General features: G+C 40.5%; 2 protein-coding genes and 1 long non-coding RNA gene across 13 annotated transcripts in view; 1 reads left to right on the top strand and 2 right to left on the bottom strand.

Annotated features, from left to right (window-relative positions):
* LOC144005160 (uncharacterized) overlaps window positions 1-7,456 on the bottom strand; it is a 28,476-nt gene extending 21,020 nt beyond the window's left edge. For all 3 annotated transcript variants that reach the window (XR_013279513.1, XR_013279514.1, XR_013279512.1), the window contains exons 1-2: window positions 7,254-7,456; window positions 6,949-7,120 (exon numbers count right to left, since the gene is read on the bottom strand). This is a non-coding gene — a long non-coding RNA (uncharacterized LOC144005160). The remainder of the gene's footprint in view (window positions 1-6,948; window positions 7,121-7,253) is intronic.
* The window catches only part of gas7b (growth arrest-specific 7b), a 29,390-nt gene extending 20,716 nt beyond the window's left edge, over window positions 1-8,674 (top strand). For both annotated transcript variants that reach the window (XM_077503140.1, XM_077503141.1), the window contains exons 9-15: window positions 8-82; window positions 2,128-2,206; window positions 3,105-3,233; window positions 3,764-3,887; window positions 5,187-5,266; window positions 6,050-6,148; window positions 7,882-8,674. In XM_077503140.1, the coding sequence (XP_077359266.1) occupies window positions 8-82; window positions 2,128-2,206; window positions 3,105-3,233; window positions 3,764-3,887; window positions 5,187-5,266; window positions 6,050-6,148; window positions 7,882-7,995 (700 nt within the window). In that variant the 3' untranslated portion in view covers window positions 7,996-8,674. The remainder of the gene's footprint in view (window positions 1-7; window positions 83-2,127; window positions 2,207-3,104; window positions 3,234-3,763; window positions 3,888-5,186; window positions 5,267-6,049; window positions 6,149-7,881) is intronic.
* Window positions 8,675-9,049: 375 nt separating this feature from the next.
* LOC144005144 (putative uncharacterized protein MYH16) overlaps window positions 9,050-19,922 on the bottom strand; it is a 29,901-nt gene continuing 19,028 nt past the window's right edge. For all 8 annotated transcript variants that reach the window (XM_077503119.1, XM_077503117.1, XM_077503120.1 and 5 more), the window contains 16 exons: window positions 18,849-18,935; window positions 17,575-17,820; window positions 17,372-17,489; window positions 16,262-16,389; window positions 15,960-16,156; window positions 15,744-15,876; window positions 15,457-15,673; window positions 14,252-14,388; window positions 14,085-14,188; window positions 13,393-13,585; window positions 13,121-13,324; window positions 12,893-13,018; window positions 12,651-12,821; window positions 11,521-11,721; window positions 11,123-11,269; window positions 9,050-10,061 (listed from right to left, as the gene is read on the bottom strand). In XM_077503119.1, coding sequence (XP_077359245.1) covers window positions 9,909-10,061; window positions 11,123-11,269; window positions 11,521-11,721; window positions 12,651-12,821; window positions 12,893-13,018; window positions 13,121-13,324; window positions 13,393-13,585; window positions 14,085-14,188; window positions 14,252-14,388; window positions 15,457-15,673; window positions 15,744-15,876; window positions 15,960-16,156; window positions 16,262-16,389; window positions 17,372-17,489; window positions 17,575-17,820; window positions 18,849-18,935 — 2,562 coding nt within the window. In that variant the 3' untranslated portion in view covers window positions 9,050-9,908. The remainder of the gene's footprint in view (window positions 10,062-11,122; window positions 11,270-11,520; window positions 11,722-12,650; window positions 12,822-12,892; window positions 13,019-13,120; window positions 13,325-13,392; window positions 13,586-14,084; window positions 14,189-14,251; window positions 14,389-15,456; window positions 15,674-15,743; window positions 15,877-15,959; window positions 16,157-16,261; window positions 16,390-17,371; window positions 17,490-17,574; window positions 17,821-18,848; window positions 18,936-19,922) is intronic.

Below are 19,922 nucleotides of genomic sequence, written 5' to 3'. Positions count from 1 at the left end.
CTCTCAGGATAAAAATAGAGGAGGAATACGCCAAGAATCTCTCCAAACTTTCCCAGATCCCTCTCGCGAGCCAGGAAGAAGGGTGAGCAAGTGCTTTTGTTCAAAAGAGTGGCGTCGCTCTTCCACAAGGCATCATTGCAGATGCTCAGTGCAAATGCTTGTCAACCCCTCAAAAGTACGGCACACAACAAAACAACCTTCATTGCAAGAACTGATTTTGGGCATTTTATCACAAAAATCAACTCACTCAAACATTAATATTATTCAGGTGCTATGTTTGACCTGCATATCATTACAAATCTCCCAAAAAAATAACAATGATCAGGTCTACTCACATCTAGTGGTGAATGGTGAAATTACAAATTACTGCAGTCAATCCTAGATAATAACCAGTAAATATCTAGTTTATTCTATTTTACCCAGAATCACATAGACATCAATATGAAAATTGGGACTGGGACAGGAGGGAAAAAAAAAAAAAAAAAAAGACTTAGTGAGGCTTACCCTCCCTCTAAACGGATTACATGTGTATAAGACTGGAAGCTGAAGTGGGATGGAAGTGTTCCATGTCGAACCTGAAGTCAGTCAGCCCACACTCAGAAAAGTGGAGCACAATACTTCCATTCTGTTTCTCACTTAGGCCAGCTCTGTTGTCAGGAAGGACAATTGCTGTTTTGTTGCTTGGGTTCTGCCATTCCAAGTGCTTCCAGCCCAGCACCGGCCGTCAATATTTTTTTGCTCAATTTACCACTTGTATCGTAGAAATGTGACCACATTTGATTCCTTCTCAATCGTACAATGCAGCTATCTATTTGAATGATAACGAAAAAAGTGGAATTCTCCCTGAGCTGCAGTGAATAATCATAATCAATTACTTCCAGTTCAATGCACAGTATAAAAACATGGTTTCTCCAATCATTGCTTAGTCGAATTATCTTACATGACGACTTATTTAACACTGCACACAGCAAAAGTGTATCCATAGAGGCTGCTTCAATATTTCAGTTATAAATCAAAGTAATCAAAAAGTTCTATTTATGATGTAGTAACATACTGAAAAATTGTCCGCTTGAAAGTAATTTTTTCCAAGATTTCCTTTCTCAATTCATGTGACGACCAAGGTTATACTAGTTAACAAAAACTAACGGAAAACAAAAATTCAAAAAACAATTTTAACGAAAAAAAAAAAAAAAAAAAAAAAACTTAAAAAACAAAATAAATAAATAAACTGCATTTTATGTTCACAAAACTAACTATAATTATACCCAAAAAAATGTCCTTTTGTTTTTGTCTTTGGTAATTAACTCATTCACTCCCAGCCATTTTCATGTTCTATTGCTATCAAAACATGGGGAAAAAAAGTGTCTCTTCTTTCATCAGGGAAAAAAAAAGAAAAAAGAAAAAATTACAATATATATATATTTTTTTATCTGTTTTTATGTTTTGTAGCAATTAGCATTAGAATTAGCCTGTTGAAAATACTGGTAAAAAGAGCTTGTTGCAACATGGACTTGGTTGATGTCTTATACTTTGCTGCCACCTGCTGGCCATTTTTTTTCTTTTTTTTTTAAATTGTAATAAGTACCATCGCTTTAAGCAACTGCTTCAGGTCAGAAACTGCATCAAAGCCTTCATACAAAAACTCTAGCATACAAAAACCTAAAAGACGTATAAATACGTTTTTGGGAGTGAATGAGTTAATTTAAGGCATGAGCCTTTGGGGATGATTTTAAATGTAATGTTAAGTAGATTTATTCTGATATTAATCAGCTTCTTTCTGTCATAACAAATCTCTGGTCTTGTAAAAAGATGCACGCAACTTTTGTATAATTTGCATTAGCTGACTTATCTTTGAGACAACACAAACAAGCCCCAAGTTGAGCCCATAAAGGCTGAAGCAGATCATTGGGATGTCTCAGACATCCCAATGATCTGCCGAACTGCATTTGGACCTGCAGCGCTCCAGATTTACTGCTGAACTTTTGCACCAGCCCCGCTACTCATCTCCAGCTGTGTGCGCTCACCGTCATCTGGCGAACTCCTCCCTTTCCTCGACACTTTCTGCCCATTTTTTTTTTTTTTTTTTTCCTCGACATAAAAGTGTGTGCGGTCCCTCTCTCCTCTTAGGACGCTGGGGGAGGCTTGGGCCCAGTTGAAGAAGAGCCTGGCTGATGAAGCGGAGGTTCACCTCAAGTTCTCCTCAAAAGTAAATCGCTACTTTTCTCCAACACGTAACTATATGCATAATCAAGCTGTTGCAGATATTAAAAAGATACATGACACAGATGGATAGGATATATTTTTAAAAACTTCTTGCTTAATCCTATAACTTATTTTAATAGAATTCAATCGCAACCTTCTTCTGTACTCACTTCAAGTGTGTACACCGTGGATGCATGGCACCACACTGCCCCCAAGAGGCCAAATTGCACAGGAACAGTCAAGTTATCTTGACTTATTTATATAGCACTTTCAAACAGCCTTAGCTGTCAGTATTTGTATTACCGGTATATATTTTTTAAATAAATAATTGGCAGATTAATCTGTAATCGGTATTTTTTTTTCTGCCAAAAATCAGTTTCGACATCGGCCTCAAAAAGTGCATATCGGTCGGGCCCTACTCAAAATGTCTTGCATTTAATATGATGCTTATGGCATTATCGGATTATTAAGGACAACACTATGTCAATGTTTAGTGTCATGATCTGTGTTTTTGCATACGTCGTTGCCATGTTCTGTTTGTATCTGACCTCATGGGGTATCTTGATTCGGATGGTAACAATGTCTGCCATTGGCAACAATTTTGACACAAATTTGACAGATTATAAACAGTTGAATTAAGAATAAACATTTGGTTCAGAGTTAAATACCACTGAAATTGCTGCATGCAGATTTTCCAGGCAAAAATGTTACTGATTCCATACTGTTTAATACATGCGAGTTAGCATGCTAGCGTGAGTGTTTGCCATATATTTGTTGCTCCAATTCATTTTCTTTGCCTTGTGGAAAGGGTTCATTATGTCAAAAACAAAATAGATAAATAAAAAAAATCACATCATCCCATCGGTGTTAATAAAGCACTGCATATTTTTGTTGTGGATTAGTTGCAGAGTGAAGTGGAGAAACCTTTGCTGAGCTTCAGGGAGAACTTTAAGAAGGACATGAAGAGGTTCGACCATCACATCGCAGACTTACGGAAGCAACTCGTTGGTCGCTTTGCTTCGGTGGAGAAGGTAGACGCACTTTTACATGTCACTTCTCTCTTCGTGTCATTATATCAGGTGTCTGAAATTAGCTAGTGGCACAATACATTTGATTGCCACACTTTGATATCCATCTATTCTGTGTAAAAAGCAAATATGGTTTATTGGAGGACATTCAGATCTGAGTATTCTGTATAAAAGAGGCTCGAGACAAGTTCAAATCGCATTTATGGGAACAAAGACCTCCATCAAGGCCAAACACTTTAGTTTGCGAACTGGATCTTCATTCTAGATCTGCGCGCAATTGTGTCTTTAGAGCATCCGCCTACAAAACTTTGTGGAAATCATTTAAGCAATGGTTTAGTTATACTGGTATAAAGAATGGAAACATAACCTGTATGTATATGCACATTTAATGTATGTTGCAATTCAATTACTATCTGCATTCATTTTTGCCATGCGGTAAGATAAATATTTACTCAGAGAGTAGTCGGGAAATATCTTCTTTTTACTTATTTTTTAAACTTATTTGGGTGTCCCATAATTGATGTACTCTTTAGGCCCGCAAAGCCCTGGCCGACAGGCAGAAGGAGTTGGAGTTGAAAACTCAGCAGCTGGAGATCAAACTTAATACGAAGACCGAGGAAGACATCAAGAAAGCCCGCAGGAAATCCACTCAAGCAGGTGAGAGTCGAGAGTGGGGGGGGGGAGAATCCTGAGTGTACCTAATCAATTGGCTAAGATGGCCGCCGCTCTGAGTCGGCGGTGGTGCGAGAATCCCTGAAATACCTAATCAATTGGCCAAGATGGCCGCCGCTCTGTGTGGGCTGTGGTTCGAAAATCCCAGGCGTACCTAATCATTTGTCCAAGGTAGTTGTAGTAGTAGTGGCAGTTATAGTATTTGTAATAGTCGTAGATATGCCAAGCCTTGATTACACACAGGGGGGGAGCACTATTTAAATAGCAGCCCATTAAATTACATTAAAAAAACAAAAATATAATTGTGTGCATTTATTTTTTAAAATAAAAAAATAATTGGGAATGAGCTGAACAGTTTACAATTTGAATGTCTAACTAATGCGATTTTGGTGAACCACGGCCACAATGTTTTTAACTGAGCTGAACTCTGTGCATTTGGGAAAATACCAAAACACGGTCTATCTTGCCACTGCGCAGATTTATACCTCGTGCTAGACTTTGCACTGCGCATGAAACTCGAGCCCGAAGTGTAAATGAAATGTCCTTCCAGCCTTCCTGATGAATCCGACGACATTGATAGACGACTAGGCTCCGTTTGTTAGGTGCAATTTTGAATAGCATGACATTTTGCAAAAAAACGCAGACGTCGACGCTCTCTGCCACGTGATGTCATGACTCAACCAGGCACCGACCACATGCTGTCACAAACAAGTGTGAAAAGCCTCCATCCAAACAGTCTCTGTGTGCGGACACACAACACAGTCTTCCCTCCCGCCGCGGTGCTTATGCAACCCAGGAGAAAAACAGCAGCAGTTGTTGGTGCTGCTCCGAGAGTCTGCTTGCCTGCAATCACTCGAGTGTGAGGGAAGAGGAGCAAAGGCTGACGCCAAAACAACGACAGCGCCTCGGTAGTTCCCATAACAAAGACTCGTTACCGTATCATGCGTCATTTAGTTGAGCTCAGGTTTTCCAACATCTATTGGCTTTTCTCGCCTTTTGAGCAACTTTCACTGTACTTGCATCATTTTTCAGAAGCGGTTGACTGTCATTTCACCTAGTAAACTGTTTTGTTAATTTTCTGTATCACATACAATAAAAGTATCTTCATTTATATTGCACGTTTCATACACAAGTCAGTGAGTTGGCTGGATATGATCTGATCAAGAATCATTTTTTAGAAATTGTGTTTTGTGTTTGGGTTGTCTTTTCTGAGCCACACAAAACGACCTTAATAATATGAAACCAAAGTGTGATAAATGTGCATATGTCAACTCTTGTTAATAGGAGATGAGCTCATGCGCTGTGTGGACCTGTACAACCAGTCGCAGTCCAAATGGTTCGAGGAGATGGTCACGACCAGTCTGGTGAGTTTGTGCGTGGACCTCAAGATTTGGAAATTGGAAATAATTGCACCATAGGAATGTACTGGCCAAATGCTAGCTTTTCTCATGGAAATGTTTATGTACGCTAAATGAGGGACACAGTTCTCAGTTGCATTGCGGTTGTACACGACTGCAAACTAAAATCACAACAATTAATGTCAATTTAATACTTATATGACAGTGGTACTATATATATATACACACAGTATATCTGTACTCATGACGGTGATGATAATGGTCAGGCAGCATATCGGTCCAATACCGGTATCCTCCTGACTACCAGCAATTCAAATTTGTCCTCTGTAGTGGACCTTTTTAAACCTGAATATCTCCCACCCGGTGCATACGATTGAATTAACTCCCTTTGTGCTCTACATTCATGCCCTTTCCAATGATACTAAATGTGTAGGGGTGGGGCTTTGCTAACCATTGATTGCATCAGAAAAGAAAATGGCTTCCTTCACTGCAAGCACTTTTTAGGGAAGAGGAAAAGTAGAACACTTTTTATTGAACAAATTTACGCTTTAAATGTTGTTAGCATGTTTTCTGTAAGAATCTTGAGAACACATTAAAGTATTGTTTGAATTATTAGAACTGTATTTGAGCGAGCATTTAAGTTTTAAAAAAATGTCCACTGTAGTGGACACGACATAGCTTACAAATAAAAAGTTTTTTTTTTTTTTTTTTCAAAAAATTCTTTCCCGCCCATCCCTAATACATAATGAACCATTTTTGTAACGGAGTCATCTACTGTGCCCTCTCCAGGAGTTGGAGCGGTTGGAGTTGGAGCGAGTGGAGATGATCCGGCAGCACTTGTGCCAGTACACCACATTACGACACGAGACGGACATGTTCAATCAAAGTGTAAGTACAGTAGTCGGGGTGTGTGCCAATCGGTGGTGAGATGCAAATCTCCATTAAAAACAAATGCCATATTGAAATTTTCATTTGTCATGTCTGTCCGTCCATAGAGTGGAGTTTTATATTCGTCCAACTACTTTAATTTCTTTGCTTGACATAGTATGAAGGGATTAAAATATCATGAAAGAAATCGCACGATGTACCATTGCGACAATCACTGAGTGCACCAAATTCCTTGCAGCACAGCCATGCACCGTAACATGATCACCTGCAGCCAATGATGGCCAAGTGTGATGTGTCATCATGAATCATATGAGTTGGGTGTGGGTCAAAGGTTTGATCGAACCCAAGTTAAGAGTTAGGGTTATATATAGAGGTCTATTTATAGATGTATAGGTTTTGGATGGATGATTGAAGGATGGATGGATGGATAGGTAGATGGATGGATGGAGTCTGGGTCTTTGAGAGGTTCTCATTACTTCAGAGAGGGGGCGTAATGCACGCGCTGATTTGTATTTTCAGCCAAACCCAAACAGAAGTTTTCGTTAAAAGGGTACTTTTGATTTCTCCCTTTGCATTGCTGTTTGTTTATCATTGGTGTGTTGAAATATAAACTAAAATTGAATCATGTACATTTTGAGCATCATCACACATCATTTTCAATTCATCAATAGCATTTACCACCTTTGGTTTGTTACCTTCCGACATAAATTAATTCAATTCCCTTCTGATATTACTTGCTTTGTTTTTTGTTTGTGTGTGTACACACAATTAGGCCATTGATGGTGTAGCGTTCCACATACCTCTCGTTGGGCGCATTTACTGTAAATCCAACGCGATGATCGGCGGTGCTCCAGCCAGTTCCGTGATTCACATCCGCCGCCGCCCCGCCAGCAAACCACCACGGCTGGCCGCCGCCCAGTCCACAAAACGGCTCTTGTAAAAACGTCCCACGTCGTCTCCAAAGAACGGCCTCTTAATTTTCCAAAAAAAAAAAAAAAAGTCACTCGGGTTAGCTTTTTGACAGTATAATAGCCAGCCAATTGCTGGGCTAATAAGTGTTGCCTCGGTAAAGCTGGATACGACGCGCTAGGCGGCCTTTGTTTACCTGTTGCGTCTCCGTGTCATAAAAGAGTCCAAAAAGTGATTAAAATACAACTTTCTACTTTATTACTCAGTGAAACTTCTTGTCATCAAAAGAAAAAGGATACAAAATCCATAAAACACGAGCGCAAAGAAGAACAAACAAGAACCCGCCAAAGCGGTCAAAAACCTGTATGCCCTTCCGGGCCAACCCCTGTCTGCTTCCTGTTTCCTCCTGCTAATATATAGTCTTGGTGACAGCACCTCTTAGCGGGCAACATAGGTAACGCACTCAAACAAGCACATCAACTCATTGACATATTTGGCTCTTATACGCCATAATGAGATGATACTCTGAACGATCAATACAATCAAGTGAATTTGGGTCTTTGAGAGGTTCTGATTACTCAAGACAGCACGCGCTGATTCGTATTTTCAGCAAAAGCCAAACAGAAGTTGTCAGGAACAGTGGCAATGTAAAATGGCTGCCGTCCGGCTTCCGAGGGTAATGAGAAATGCCAAATTAAGAATAAATTGTTAAACAAAATATAATTGAGTTCTTTGGGGGAAGATTTTGTCCACACAAATAGTGAGTATGGATTTTGGGTGCCAGAAGCAGTTTGACTCGGATTGACATTCCTGTTTTTGTCCAGACGATGGAGCCAGTGGACCAGCTTTTACAGTGTGTGGCCCCCACCAAAGACCGAGAGCTTTGGGTGCAGCAGAATAAGACGGGAGACATCAGGCCTGTGGACATTGAGATATAAACTGGTCTGCTCACCTTGCAGGCCCGTCAAAATGTCTGCTTGACCCCGAAAGCGTCAATTATCCTGATGACTTAACAAATGGTGGGAGTGATGATAACCAACCATTAAGAAACCTGCTGAGGATCGTGATGACGTCGATGTCATGGTCAAATTAAGCCAACCTTTTCTTTCTTTCTTTATGCAACCAAATGCACATTTACAGTAAATGATGCAGGACTTTTTGTCTCAAGGGTGAAGAAAGACCACCAGTGAACCGTGTACATAATATGAAATTGCCCTTTTGTCATGCTGCAGTGTAAAGTTGCTGTTTTTTTAATGTGCTTTGTTTTTGCATATATCTGTATGTTGACGGATGCAGCCATTAACCACAAACACTGACAATATGTTTAAACTGATTTCATTTGGACTACCTATACATGGTAGCTGATTTAAAAAAAAAAAAAAAAAAAAATCAAGAAGTGCAAATAGTTAATGGACATTAGAATGGAACTAATCCACTTATTATTGATGTGGAAATTGAAGAAATTGTGCAGTTTTAACCAATACATGATTGATTGTATTAGTAATTGTAGTTTCAGTCCAAATATCATTCCCAAAACTTATTTGACATTCCATAGAAAGGCTGTTCTATATTTGTAATGTGAAAGAAAAGGAGAAATAAAAACAGATCCGACCGACAGCTTCCTGTTTTTGTCCGTTGACGTCCACAAACTTGCTGATGTTTTGCAATTCTCGTAATTATCAATGGGAAATTGTTGGGCATCAAAAGTTACGATTAGCGAAGAGCTGACTGCAAAATTCAAATCTGTTTCGAAACGTTTGAATTTGTCACTAATCACTCATTTCTAATATGCTTTTATTACGATCAGCTATACAAGTGTGATATTCAATACTGAACAGACTGAAGGATGTAAGAAAAAAATAAAAATAAAAGACAAACTGTGCAGTAGTTTGGCAACTCATTCTTGTATCTCAATAAATAAGAATATTGAGGAAAACGATACATATTCGAAACTCTCATGCAACAAAACCACAAAAGTCAGATGACAAAATGAACAACTCAAAGAACATCTTTTATTTCCAAAAAGAAAAATCTAATTCAATGACATCGTTTGGTCAAGCTTCGTTACAGTCAAAGGCAATAATAGGATGTGCTTAAAAGTAAAAGACAACAATATTAGTCAAATATATATTTTGTAAAATATCAACTCAGGTTGGTGGCGCATTTGTATCAAAGTTGTAAGAACAGCTCTAAAATATTTACCAGTATTATTAGCTATGACTAATTATGACTTCATTGACTTATTACGAGTTATTTTCTTCTAACTTGGTGCAGATGGAATGCATTGTTGTGGAACATTTAACCTGCTATGTTATTGAAAAAAAAAAAAAAAAACACTTCAATGGATGGAAATGCAATTTGCAATCAGTTAGCAATGAAATAGCCAGCTGGTGGTTTATGTATTATTGATAAATCCAAATATAATAACTGAAAACAGGTGTTTTGTTTTGACATGAAATCATTAATTTATGTTATGAGACTTTTGTTGCATTTTAAAGCCAATAAAGATGGTCCACAGCTGGTGTTTCAACTTCTACTTCAATTTCGTTACTCGAGTGCAGCGTATCAGGCATTTATTAGGTGCAAGTTGTCGCTATACAGTATGAGGAAATAAGATAAACTGGCATGTTTTAACACTTCAATATCACTATCAATATATGCAGTTAAGATGAAATGTGTTTAAAAAAAAAAAAAAAAAAAGTGTTGTTAATGAGAAAATGAGTGCACAATTAAATGCTGGCGTTTTTGTTCGTTAATGTGGCGATGGAGTAAAAATACAATTTCAGTCCCACTTACAGTATCTCTCAAGACTTGATGCTGTTTGAACGTAATGCATCAAAAGTGCACTTTTCTACTCGATCATGAGCTTCTTGAGGGAGTTGAGATAAGCCGGAATGAGGGAGCTGACCGACTCGCCGTCGTCGTTGAGGATTTTCTCGCCTCGGCCCTCCGAGCCCACCGAGCTGGCCGACCGCACCAGACCGGGATACGGGGTGCTGTAACCCTGCGGGTCAGCCACAATATGCACATTTGAAACATTGAAATGTCACGAAGAAATCAAATACGCAAAATTAGGTCTATGGTAAGGTGTGTGTTTTTGTTTTATGATACCCCCAATATACATGCATACACATGTAAGATTCAGACAGGAGTAAGATTGAAGTTAATTTATTAAAAATATATATTTACATTTATATTTATAGAACTATTATTTACACATTTATACAGAAGCATCGGGCTGCCAATGATGAGTAAACATTTTGGGCTGGTGAGTATGTTCGAACATACTCGCAAATACGTTCAAACGTACATGTAGGCTACATGCTACAAAGTTAGCATACCTTCCCATAATGCCACGGGGTATTATTCGTGCATGCGCGAGTGAAAACAAAACCACATTTTTTAGGCCGACACGGCAGACATAATAAATCGTAAAAGTTATGAATGAATACTGTTTTTTGTCCAATTAATTTTCTAATGAACTGGTAATGTGGCCCAAATGCCTAAAAAATGGGGTTATGTTTTCACTTGCACATGTGCAAATAATACTCAGTGGCATTATGGGAAGATATGCTAACTTTAGCCTACAAGTACGTTTGAACGTATTTGCGAGTATGTTCGAACATACTCGCAAGCCAAAAATGTTTACTCCACATTGGCAGCTCGACGCTTACGTACATTTATATATTTTGTTGTTTTTTTAAAATTTATTTTTAATTTGTTTTCTGTAACAACGCTGTTTACTCGTCACACATGTAGCGACAGCGACCACACTTCCTGAACACTCGTCAGCTGACCAACTCTAACCAATCAGGAGCGAGCTCACTTAAGTAAATGCAAGTCAATGAAAATAGCAGATTCACCACGTCAATTTAGCTACTTGTATCTAAAAAAAAAAAATACCAAAATATATAAATGTGTAAATAATACTTCTGGAAACATAAATGTATAAGTAAATATATATTTGAACAAATGAACTGAAATCTGAATCTTCCACATCCATACATATACCGTACATAATCAGAGTAATGAAGTAGGGAGGCAGATATGTGCGTTATTACGCACCGAGGAGTATCCCTTGCTGAAGCTGCCTCTCTTCTTGGTCCTGATCTTGGTGAGCGCCGACTCAGCAATGTCAGCTCGTTCTTCCGCGTCATCCAACTCGTGGACCGTCTTCCTGTACTTGGCCAAGTTCATGTTGGCTTGCTCCTCCTGCATCATCAAAACATCTTCATGATGCTATGTTGTAGGAAAGATGCCATTAGAACTGGTAGCAGAAAATGTGGCGGAATGCTCAAGAGCAGATTCTAAAAAGAAATGATGTAGAATGACTTTGAAAAGGAAAAAAAACTGCTGAATATAAGACAAGTACATTTGGAAAATTGATGGGAATTAGATGATTTTTAATTTAAGGATGGTTTGTATTGATTGTTTTGTGTAAAGTATGTCAATAACACACATACCGCCTCTTCCACTTGTCTCTTGTAAGCCTTCATCTTGTTCTGCAACCTCTCCACCAGCTCCTGCATTTGCATCTGGTTCTTCTGATCCTCCTCAGACTGGAAGACGAGTTCCTTGAGCCGGCGCTCATTCTTCCTCAGCGTCTTCACCGTCTCGCCGTGTCGCTTCTGCTCGCTCTCCACTTCCAGCTCCAACTCCTTCACCTGCGCGCAAGACTAACTTCAATGACAACATGTGGCCAGCAGAGGGCAGCGATGCTCTGAAACCTGCTTTTCGCTGCAATTCAATCGTTCCTTCATCTCCTCTTTCAGGGTTCCAAACCACAAAAGAAGTATTTCCTTGCCATGCTGGCACAGACATTTTGAAAAGTCACATCTGGTATTTGGCATTCTTTTTATGGTGACCATTCACCTCACGGCAATGAACAACTGCGTTTCCAATCAGTCTTCTTTGGCCTTTTGATGCACTCTAAAGAAAATTGGGGTCAAAAATAACCCATATTGGGTCAAAAAGTGACCAATCCAACGTTTTAATTTGATTTAAACCAAAAAGGTGGGTCAAATGAATAAAAACCCAAACCCCCCAAACCTCCTTTTTTTTTTTTTCCTAGAGAGGTGGTAATATTTTGAGAAAAAAAACTCGCAAATTTGCGACTTTATAAAGTGACAAATTGGCTATGTGTATTTCTCGTTTCTGTGGGGGTTTTTTCCCTTGCAAATCTGCAACTTTAAGTTAAAAAAAAAAAGTGCCACTTTATAAACTCACAAATTTGCGAGTTTTTTTTTTTTTCTCAGAATATTACCACCTCTTTGGGAGAAAAAAAAAATGTTGAACAGCTTCGTGCATCGACGAGAACGAACACATTTTCATCCGTGGCCCGTGATTGGTCAAAACAAACATGCACAATGCCGCATCGTCCAATCAGCTCGAAGTATTGTACGGAACGTCGCACCAAATCCCCGTGGAGCAGTCGCAGATTGATATTGTGGACGGACTCCCTTGAGTGAAGCACAATATCAAGCTGGCTATTGCCGGGTTATTTTTCACAGTGTTTGTATTTGAATAAACATTTATATTTATAGCTGTTGGCTCATTTCTCTCATATTGACTGTAGTTGAAAAATAGTGTTTACCTTTCCTTCCAACTTCTGGATGATCTTCTTGCCACCTTTGAGCGCCATCTGCTCCGCTTCCTCCAGCTTGGTGCTCAAGTCTTTCGCCTGAGCCTCCAGAGCTTTCCTCGCCCTCTCCAAATGGAGCGTGTGCTCTTGCTCCAGGCGCAACTCCTCCCCGACTCTGGCCAACTGTGTGCGCGTGCCACAGCGTGTTGATCGCGTTCGGCGTGATTTGGAAGCCGCGTGCAAGCGCGCGTTACCTCAAGGCTGGCTTTCTTGGATTTCTCCGCTGACCCCCTCAGCTCTCCTTGGAGCTCGTCGCGCTCGTGCTGCAGAGCTTGGAGGTCCACTTCGAGCTTCCTCCTACCGCTCACAACGGATTGGAACTGAAACGCGGAAAAACGAATGAGCTCACAGCTCGGATTATTCTGCATATATATTTTTTTTGAAATGACGTGACATTTTTCCAAACGTTCATTCCAAGTCACCTGGTTGTTGAGCTCGCTATGTTTTTCGTTGGCGCCCTGCAACTCCACCTCCAAAGCTTTGCGAAGCCTCTCTGTGCTCTCCAGGGTGGAGCGAGTCTCTTCGCTATCGCTAACTAGCAGAGCGCAACGCCTCTCCAAAGCCGCCATCTCCTCCTTGTGCTCCTCACGGCCCCTGACCTCCTCCTCGAGCTGAGTCTGGAGCTCCTTAGAGAAGAGAGGAGTCATAACTGGAAGTTCTCAAAGGAGTGAAATGAGCGCGCTCGTCATCAAACCTTGATCTGTTGCTGCGTCTTTCTGCTGCTCTTGCCGAGCTCAGTGTTGCTTTTGGTGAGGAGATCCACTTGAAGCTCCATTTCAGCGACATCGGACTCCAGTTTCTTTTTGAGCTTCGTTCCCTCCATGCGACCTTTAATCTCCACATCCAAAGTGGCTTGCAGGGACTCCAGCGCCCTCTGGTGGCTTTTTCTGACGAAGAAACAGTCAAGAGGTCAGCGTGGAGCTCGTACGGAAGTGAAAATGTGGAGTAAACATTTTTGACCGGCAGGTAATAAACATATTTGCAAATACACTTTTGTATGCCGCTTTACGGGTTCTGCGCCGGTCGAACCGGGCCGAGATCCAGGACGAAATCCGGGACGGATAGTCAATAGCCCTTATGGGAACATTTTTAGCATTTAGCCAACAAGTACATTCAAAAGTAATTGCAAGTACGGTGTAATACGCTTGCAAATGCCTCCGTCAAAAATGTTGACCCCACACTTCCGTCGGATCAAGCTCAGTTAACTGAAGTTACAAGTCAAATTTGACTGTTTTTGGAAGGAAGAGAAAGCAAATTGAGACAGGACTTACCTCGAGTACGTTGAAGGTTTTGAAAAGGAATGACAAGACAGTACTCGAGGCAGAAAGAGTGAAAGTCTGTGAGCGTAAAAAGATGAGGACAGGCACTCGAGAAGAGATGAAGTACCGAGCAGCGTCAATCTCTTCCTCTTTCTCTTGAAGTCTGCGCTCCAGGTCGGATTTTGCCTGCGACAGCTCCAACTGCAGCCGCAGCAACTTGCTTTCCTCGGCCTAAACGGAATAAATCCAACATGGAGAGCATTTTCCTCACGCTAACGGAATAAATAGCGGTACCTCTAAAGCTGCCTCTGACTCTTCCAGGGAAGCCTGTAATTCTTCTTTCTCCATCTCGGTCTTCTTCTTTGCTTTCTGGAGCTCATGGACACTCTTCCCTCCATCTGAGAGCTGGTCCGTCAGGTCAGCAATCTCCTCTGCAGTTGACGATAAGTTAACATTGCTCTCAATCACACACCTTGACAGCCATTAAAATGAACGTCATTCCTTTTTAACTCATTCAGTGCCATTGACGGCTATACACGTCAAAGATCCATTTTACTGGGCTGGCAGTGAGTGAGTTAATGGTTATATAAAAAAATAAAAAATCACTTGACAGCCCTAATTTGTGTTAAAAAAACAAAACAAAAATCAAAGTATATGTACTCTTACACCCCCTTGTGGCCGTTTTACAGGAAATATGAATTAGAAGCAGAAAATTGCTATTAACTTAAAATACTATATTGGGATATATGTCTTCATTTAAAATGATCTGTTATTGTTTTATGGAGGAAATGTATAAAAAAAGAAATATTTTTTTAATTTTTAAAGTAATTAACTGATTAAAAATGAAGCAAGTGTGCAGTGGATCAAAAAATGTTCAAGATGTGCTCATAAATGTAGAAAGAATTAACACACAACAGGTGTCCTTCAAAAAAAAATGTTGAAAAAGCCTTTTTGATTAGGTAATAAATCGAAATTCTAAGATGTGATTAACTCATTCAGTGCCATTGACGGCTATACACGTCAAAGATCCATTTAGTTATCTGTATTCAGTAAATGGCCTGGTAGTGTTCCCTACAAATTTTGAGCAAAGTATTCTCTGTTCATTATATCTGCGAAAAATGGGAGGCATATGTAACACAACAAAACCTACACACAAAAAAATTGGAGCCATATGGTAAACCGAACAGTAAATTTGAAGATTTACGTTGGAATTTGATGCAATTTTTGGCCTTTTATAAGAAACTCCTTCTATAAAATTCATGTTGATAATATTTTGCAAAGAAAAATGATGCTGTTTTTGTGGGTCTGCCTAAACTTGGGCGGAGATGAGAAATTGAAAGAGGATGATCACTTGCTCATAAATTTGTCTTATAACCCGAAAAATGCATCCGCCATTACTTACTGATTATAACTGTCAGTAAAATATTTGGATTTTATGTTCAGCCTTGACCTGCAATCGTGACGAGAGGGAGCGTTTGTCCAAAAAAAAAAAAGAATACCTTGGTGGGCCTTGTTCTCCCTCCGTAGAGCTTCCAGCTGCTCCAGCGACTCTTCATGCACGCTCTTCAATTTGAAGAGTTCGCCCGCGTGTTGCCTGCTCTCCTTTTGGCAGCCCTCCACCTCGGCTAGCAGCTCCTCACACTTTTGCTTCCAGTCTCCCAGCTGCTTCTCGAGAACCCGCTGCTTCTTGTCCAGAGCTTGTCCGCATCCGCTAGCCTAAAAAAAAAGGAGCAAATTTGCGTAATCGAGGGTATTTGTGGGGGATGAAAGCACACCTGTGGTCTACCTTCTCCAAGTCCATGCAAAGCTCCTCCACCTCTCCCTGGAGCCTCTGCTTGGTCTTCTCCAGAGAGGAGCATTTAGCTTGCGTGGCTTCCACGGCCTCCTCCGCCTCTTGCAGCCGCAAAAGCAGTTTTTTTCTGTGACGGCAGAATGATCGGGAGCGGTAAGACGCGAATGCGTCCGTCTTGAGAAAAGGTCCGCCAGTGTCAACTTGACCGACTTGGTTTCCTCCAGCTCGTCGGCGCACTGGATGGAGTCGGCCTCGTGTTTGGTCCTCAAGTGCGTCACCTCGCTGTTGAGTTTGGAGACGAGCCGCTGCAGCTCTTGCTTGCTCTCCTGCTCCTCCTCCAGCTGCTCCTTGAGCCCCTCGCACTCCTGCCGCACCGAGCTCAGACTTGCGCTGACCGCCTGCTTACACTGGCAACCACACGAGATACCGCGCGTTTGCTATTTCCTTCGCTTGCTCACTTTCCGTCTACCTTCGAATGGGGAGTTTTGCCTTGTCCACGCTGTGACACTTACTTTGACCTCTTCATCCAGATGTTTCTTCAGTTCCTCCGCCTGCGATTGGAGGAGAGACTTGGTGCGACTCAACTGGCCTGATCTGTTCTCGGCCTCTCCCAGTCGTCGACTTGTGTCTGTATTATCAGCTAGGGAGGCAAATGCACATTTAGTATGGATGTTTGTTGATCAACAAAGATCATCAATGATTGACAGAGGTGAGCACTTTGTCTCTTCTCGTTGTTGACGGAAGTGCCAACCTCTGATGATCGGGGCACTGCTGAGGTCAGCATGAAAGGGGAAGTCAACCCATTTGGGTTTTTTTTCTTGACAACAATCTTCTATACAGCCCCACTTGTCAAAATACGGTATTCTGGTTAAAGGGATATTTGACTCATTGAACCATTTTCAGCAGTAAAAAGTTAATTTTTTTTTTTTTAATGTGGTAGCTTTATTATTTTTCTCTTTTTTTTTAAATTTATTTATTTATATATTTTTAATTTTTATTTATTTATTTTTTATTATTTTTCATCACAATTAGTACCTTTTTCGACTTGCTGTCGACTGATGATGACATCACCCGTGCTGAGGAAGTAGGTAACGGCCAATCATGGCTCAGTTTACTGACCAAACCCAGAAAACAGGTGAGCCATGATTGCACGGGTGATGTCATCATCAGTCGACAGCAAGAAAGGTACTAATTGTACGTGAAAAATAATGTTATCAAACTCATTCTGGACAAAATCTTAACTTTTCACTGCTGAAAATTGTTCAATGAGTCAACAGCATTTGTGAAATACGAGTTAAGCAGCAAAATCCATCTGTTTTTTGTTTTTTTTTTCATTTTGCCACTTGCCGTTGAAAGAAAATGACATCACATTTGTGCAAGTCTGAGGTAACAACCAATCACAGATCAGCTTCGGAAAAAGAGGTGAACCGTGATTGGTCAGCAACTGTGATGTCATCTTCAGTCGACAGCAACTGGCAAAATGGCCGCTCCCTGAGAGAGATAAAAAGGGCTGACATTCCACAAATGTAATAATAATCATAATGTCACGTTTCGACGAGAGGTCACATATAACATACGATTGTCACGAAATGTTGAAGGTCGACTTCCCTTCTTCAGTGTACCTGCGAGTCTGTTCTTGGATACAGCGAGCTCCGTGACTGCCCTCTGCAGGTCGTCTCCTCTCCTGTTGGCCTCGTAGAGCTGTTCTTCCAATTTCTTGATCTGGCTATCTGAGGACATCTGCGGCAAGCACCGAAACGCGATTGTCACAAAGGCACATGGCTGAAGTCACTCGCTTGAGACACTTTCTTCCTAACTTCCGGACCTTGGCTTTCTGTAGACCCTCGAGTGACGCCGACAGGTCGTCGACTTCCATTCTTAAGTTCTGCTTCTCCTTCTCCAATTTGGCCCTGGTCCTCTGGAGGGCCTCGCATTGCTCGCCGAGTTCCGCCGTCACGTCGCCGTGGCGTTTTCTCAGGGTCGCAGCCAGCGTCTCCGACTGGACAGACGACTCTTCCAGGTCTCGTCTCAGACGCTGGAGCTCCGCCTCTCGCTTCTTGTTCATCTCCAGCTGTTAATCGCGCACATTTTTTACACTAAGTAGCTTTTTTTTTTTTTTTTTTAAATCAATGTGAAGAATAACAGTTTTTCTATCTGTTCTGGGAAATGTGGCGAGTTTCGTCGCTTTTGAGCCAGAAAATTTTATTCGAGCAAATTTAACACATCTGTTTCTTGAAATCATAAACATCGTCTTAAGCCACTCAGTAAAACTGCACAGCTGGACTACTGATGGCTTTATATCCTTGAACGACTCCACTAAGTCCGTCCACGGGGCGAAGTAACTGCTTAGCCCTGAAATACACCCGAAGACCCAGACCCTCTTTATTTAACACATTCATTGCCAGACCAGCAAAAAAAAATGCATCATTTGACGTCTTTTTCCGTCAATGGCAGTGAATGAGTTAAGCAAACTTTAGCAAACTTCAGTGGATATAGAACAGTTGGTTTTTTCCTTTGTTTTTACATGACATCACAATAGGATAATTATCACGATATTGTGGGGGGATATTTAAAAAAGATCACAATATTGTAAAAAAAAAAAAAAAAAAAAAAAAAAAGAGCTCATACTAAAAAAAGCTGTGCTTTTGTACATAACAGCAATGCATATCAAGCACCTACGATCTCTAATAACAATATCGAGGCACTTGCTTGCTAATGCAAGCACACATCGATGGCTTCACAAGCAAATTCGGTTCCCTTCATCTGACAATTAGCATCGATTTGAAACATAGAAGGCCAAAACATCCCGAATGAAAATTAAATTGCACTCATAAACTAGCCACTAGAGGGTGCTAGAATTGCACAAATTGAAAGCAACATGGCTTTTTTTAAGAGATGTATTCCTTTTAAATATTGTGAACATGACGACGATGATATTGTGGCAATTTTAATATCACGATATTGCCCTTATCGTTACATCTCTACATAAAACAGTAATAATTTTTTGATGGTGACATTTTTTTTTTTTTTTTTAAATGAAAGACATTTGACTCAAGATGTTTAAATGTATGCCAAGAAAAATACAATCAAATAAAATACCTGTGAGGCGGTGACCCCGCCTGCTTCCTCCAGTCGTTCTGTGAGATCTTCGAGTTCCCTGCCTAAATCTGCTCTCTGCTTCTCCACCTGTCAAACAGTTCAAAAGAAATGTTTTGTTTTCTTTTGTTTTCTTCTCGCAATTAACTATATCCATTTATGTAAAGATACTGATCATGTTAATGATTTCTCACAATAATAAAGAAACAGATTAACAGTTCAAATGAAACACTCGTTTGCAAATAAACTTTGCCATGTTTAGATTTTCAAATGATCTACAACATTCCTAGAAAATCACAATGTCCCATCACTGGTAAGAGATTTTAAGAACGGGCCTGTGGGCCACTCATGTGCTCCTTGGTGGCTCCGTGATGCCCACGGGAGAATCATATTAAAATGTACTTGTGATATTTTAAAATGGCTACTTGAAGTAAATAAATGTGCACCTCGGCAAACTTTCTAAACGAATTGCTGCTGTGATTTCCACGAGCACACATTGATGGCTTCACAAGCAAATTCGGTTCCCTTTCATCTGACAATTAGCATCGATTTGAATTATGGAGGGCCAAAACATCCCGAATGAAAATTAAATTGCACTCATAAACTAGCCACTAGAGGGTGCTAGAATTGCACAAATGGAAATCAACATGGCTTTTTTTAACAAATGTATTCCACATCTGGATATGGATGCATGTCGAACGTTCAAATTCATGTGTTTGCTCCATTGGGACATCTCAAATTACCGTTTAGAATACAAGCCTGCTGAAAAACACCATTTTTTCCTTGTTAGTAGTGCAATTGAAGATCGAATCAAGAATGAATTTTATCCTTCACCCGTGCTTTGACTGTCTACTGCATAAGTGTGACAAGACTCCATTGTCTTGATTTGTAACTTTTTTTGCGAGGCAGATTTCAACAATAGGGAGCATGTTTGCTCTGTCGCGGAGGTCTGCTCTTATTTGAGCTCCTCCCGCGGAAGCGATAATGTGAGGCGAGTCCGTGCTTGTTCCTATGGCCAGTCATGCGGGGGGCATCCCCGTCACAAATGCCACCCAGAGTGTGGAGAGTGGAGCAAAA

The sequence above is a fragment of the Festucalex cinctus genome, chromosome 17, assembly GCF_051991245.1.
Source record: "Festucalex cinctus isolate MCC-2025b chromosome 17, RoL_Fcin_1.0, whole genome shotgun sequence".
Lineage (NCBI taxonomy): Eukaryota > Metazoa > Chordata > Actinopteri > Syngnathiformes > Syngnathidae > Festucalex > Festucalex cinctus.
Note: the sequence above shows the minus strand (reverse complement) of the source record. Positions and strands in the feature narration are given on the sequence as shown.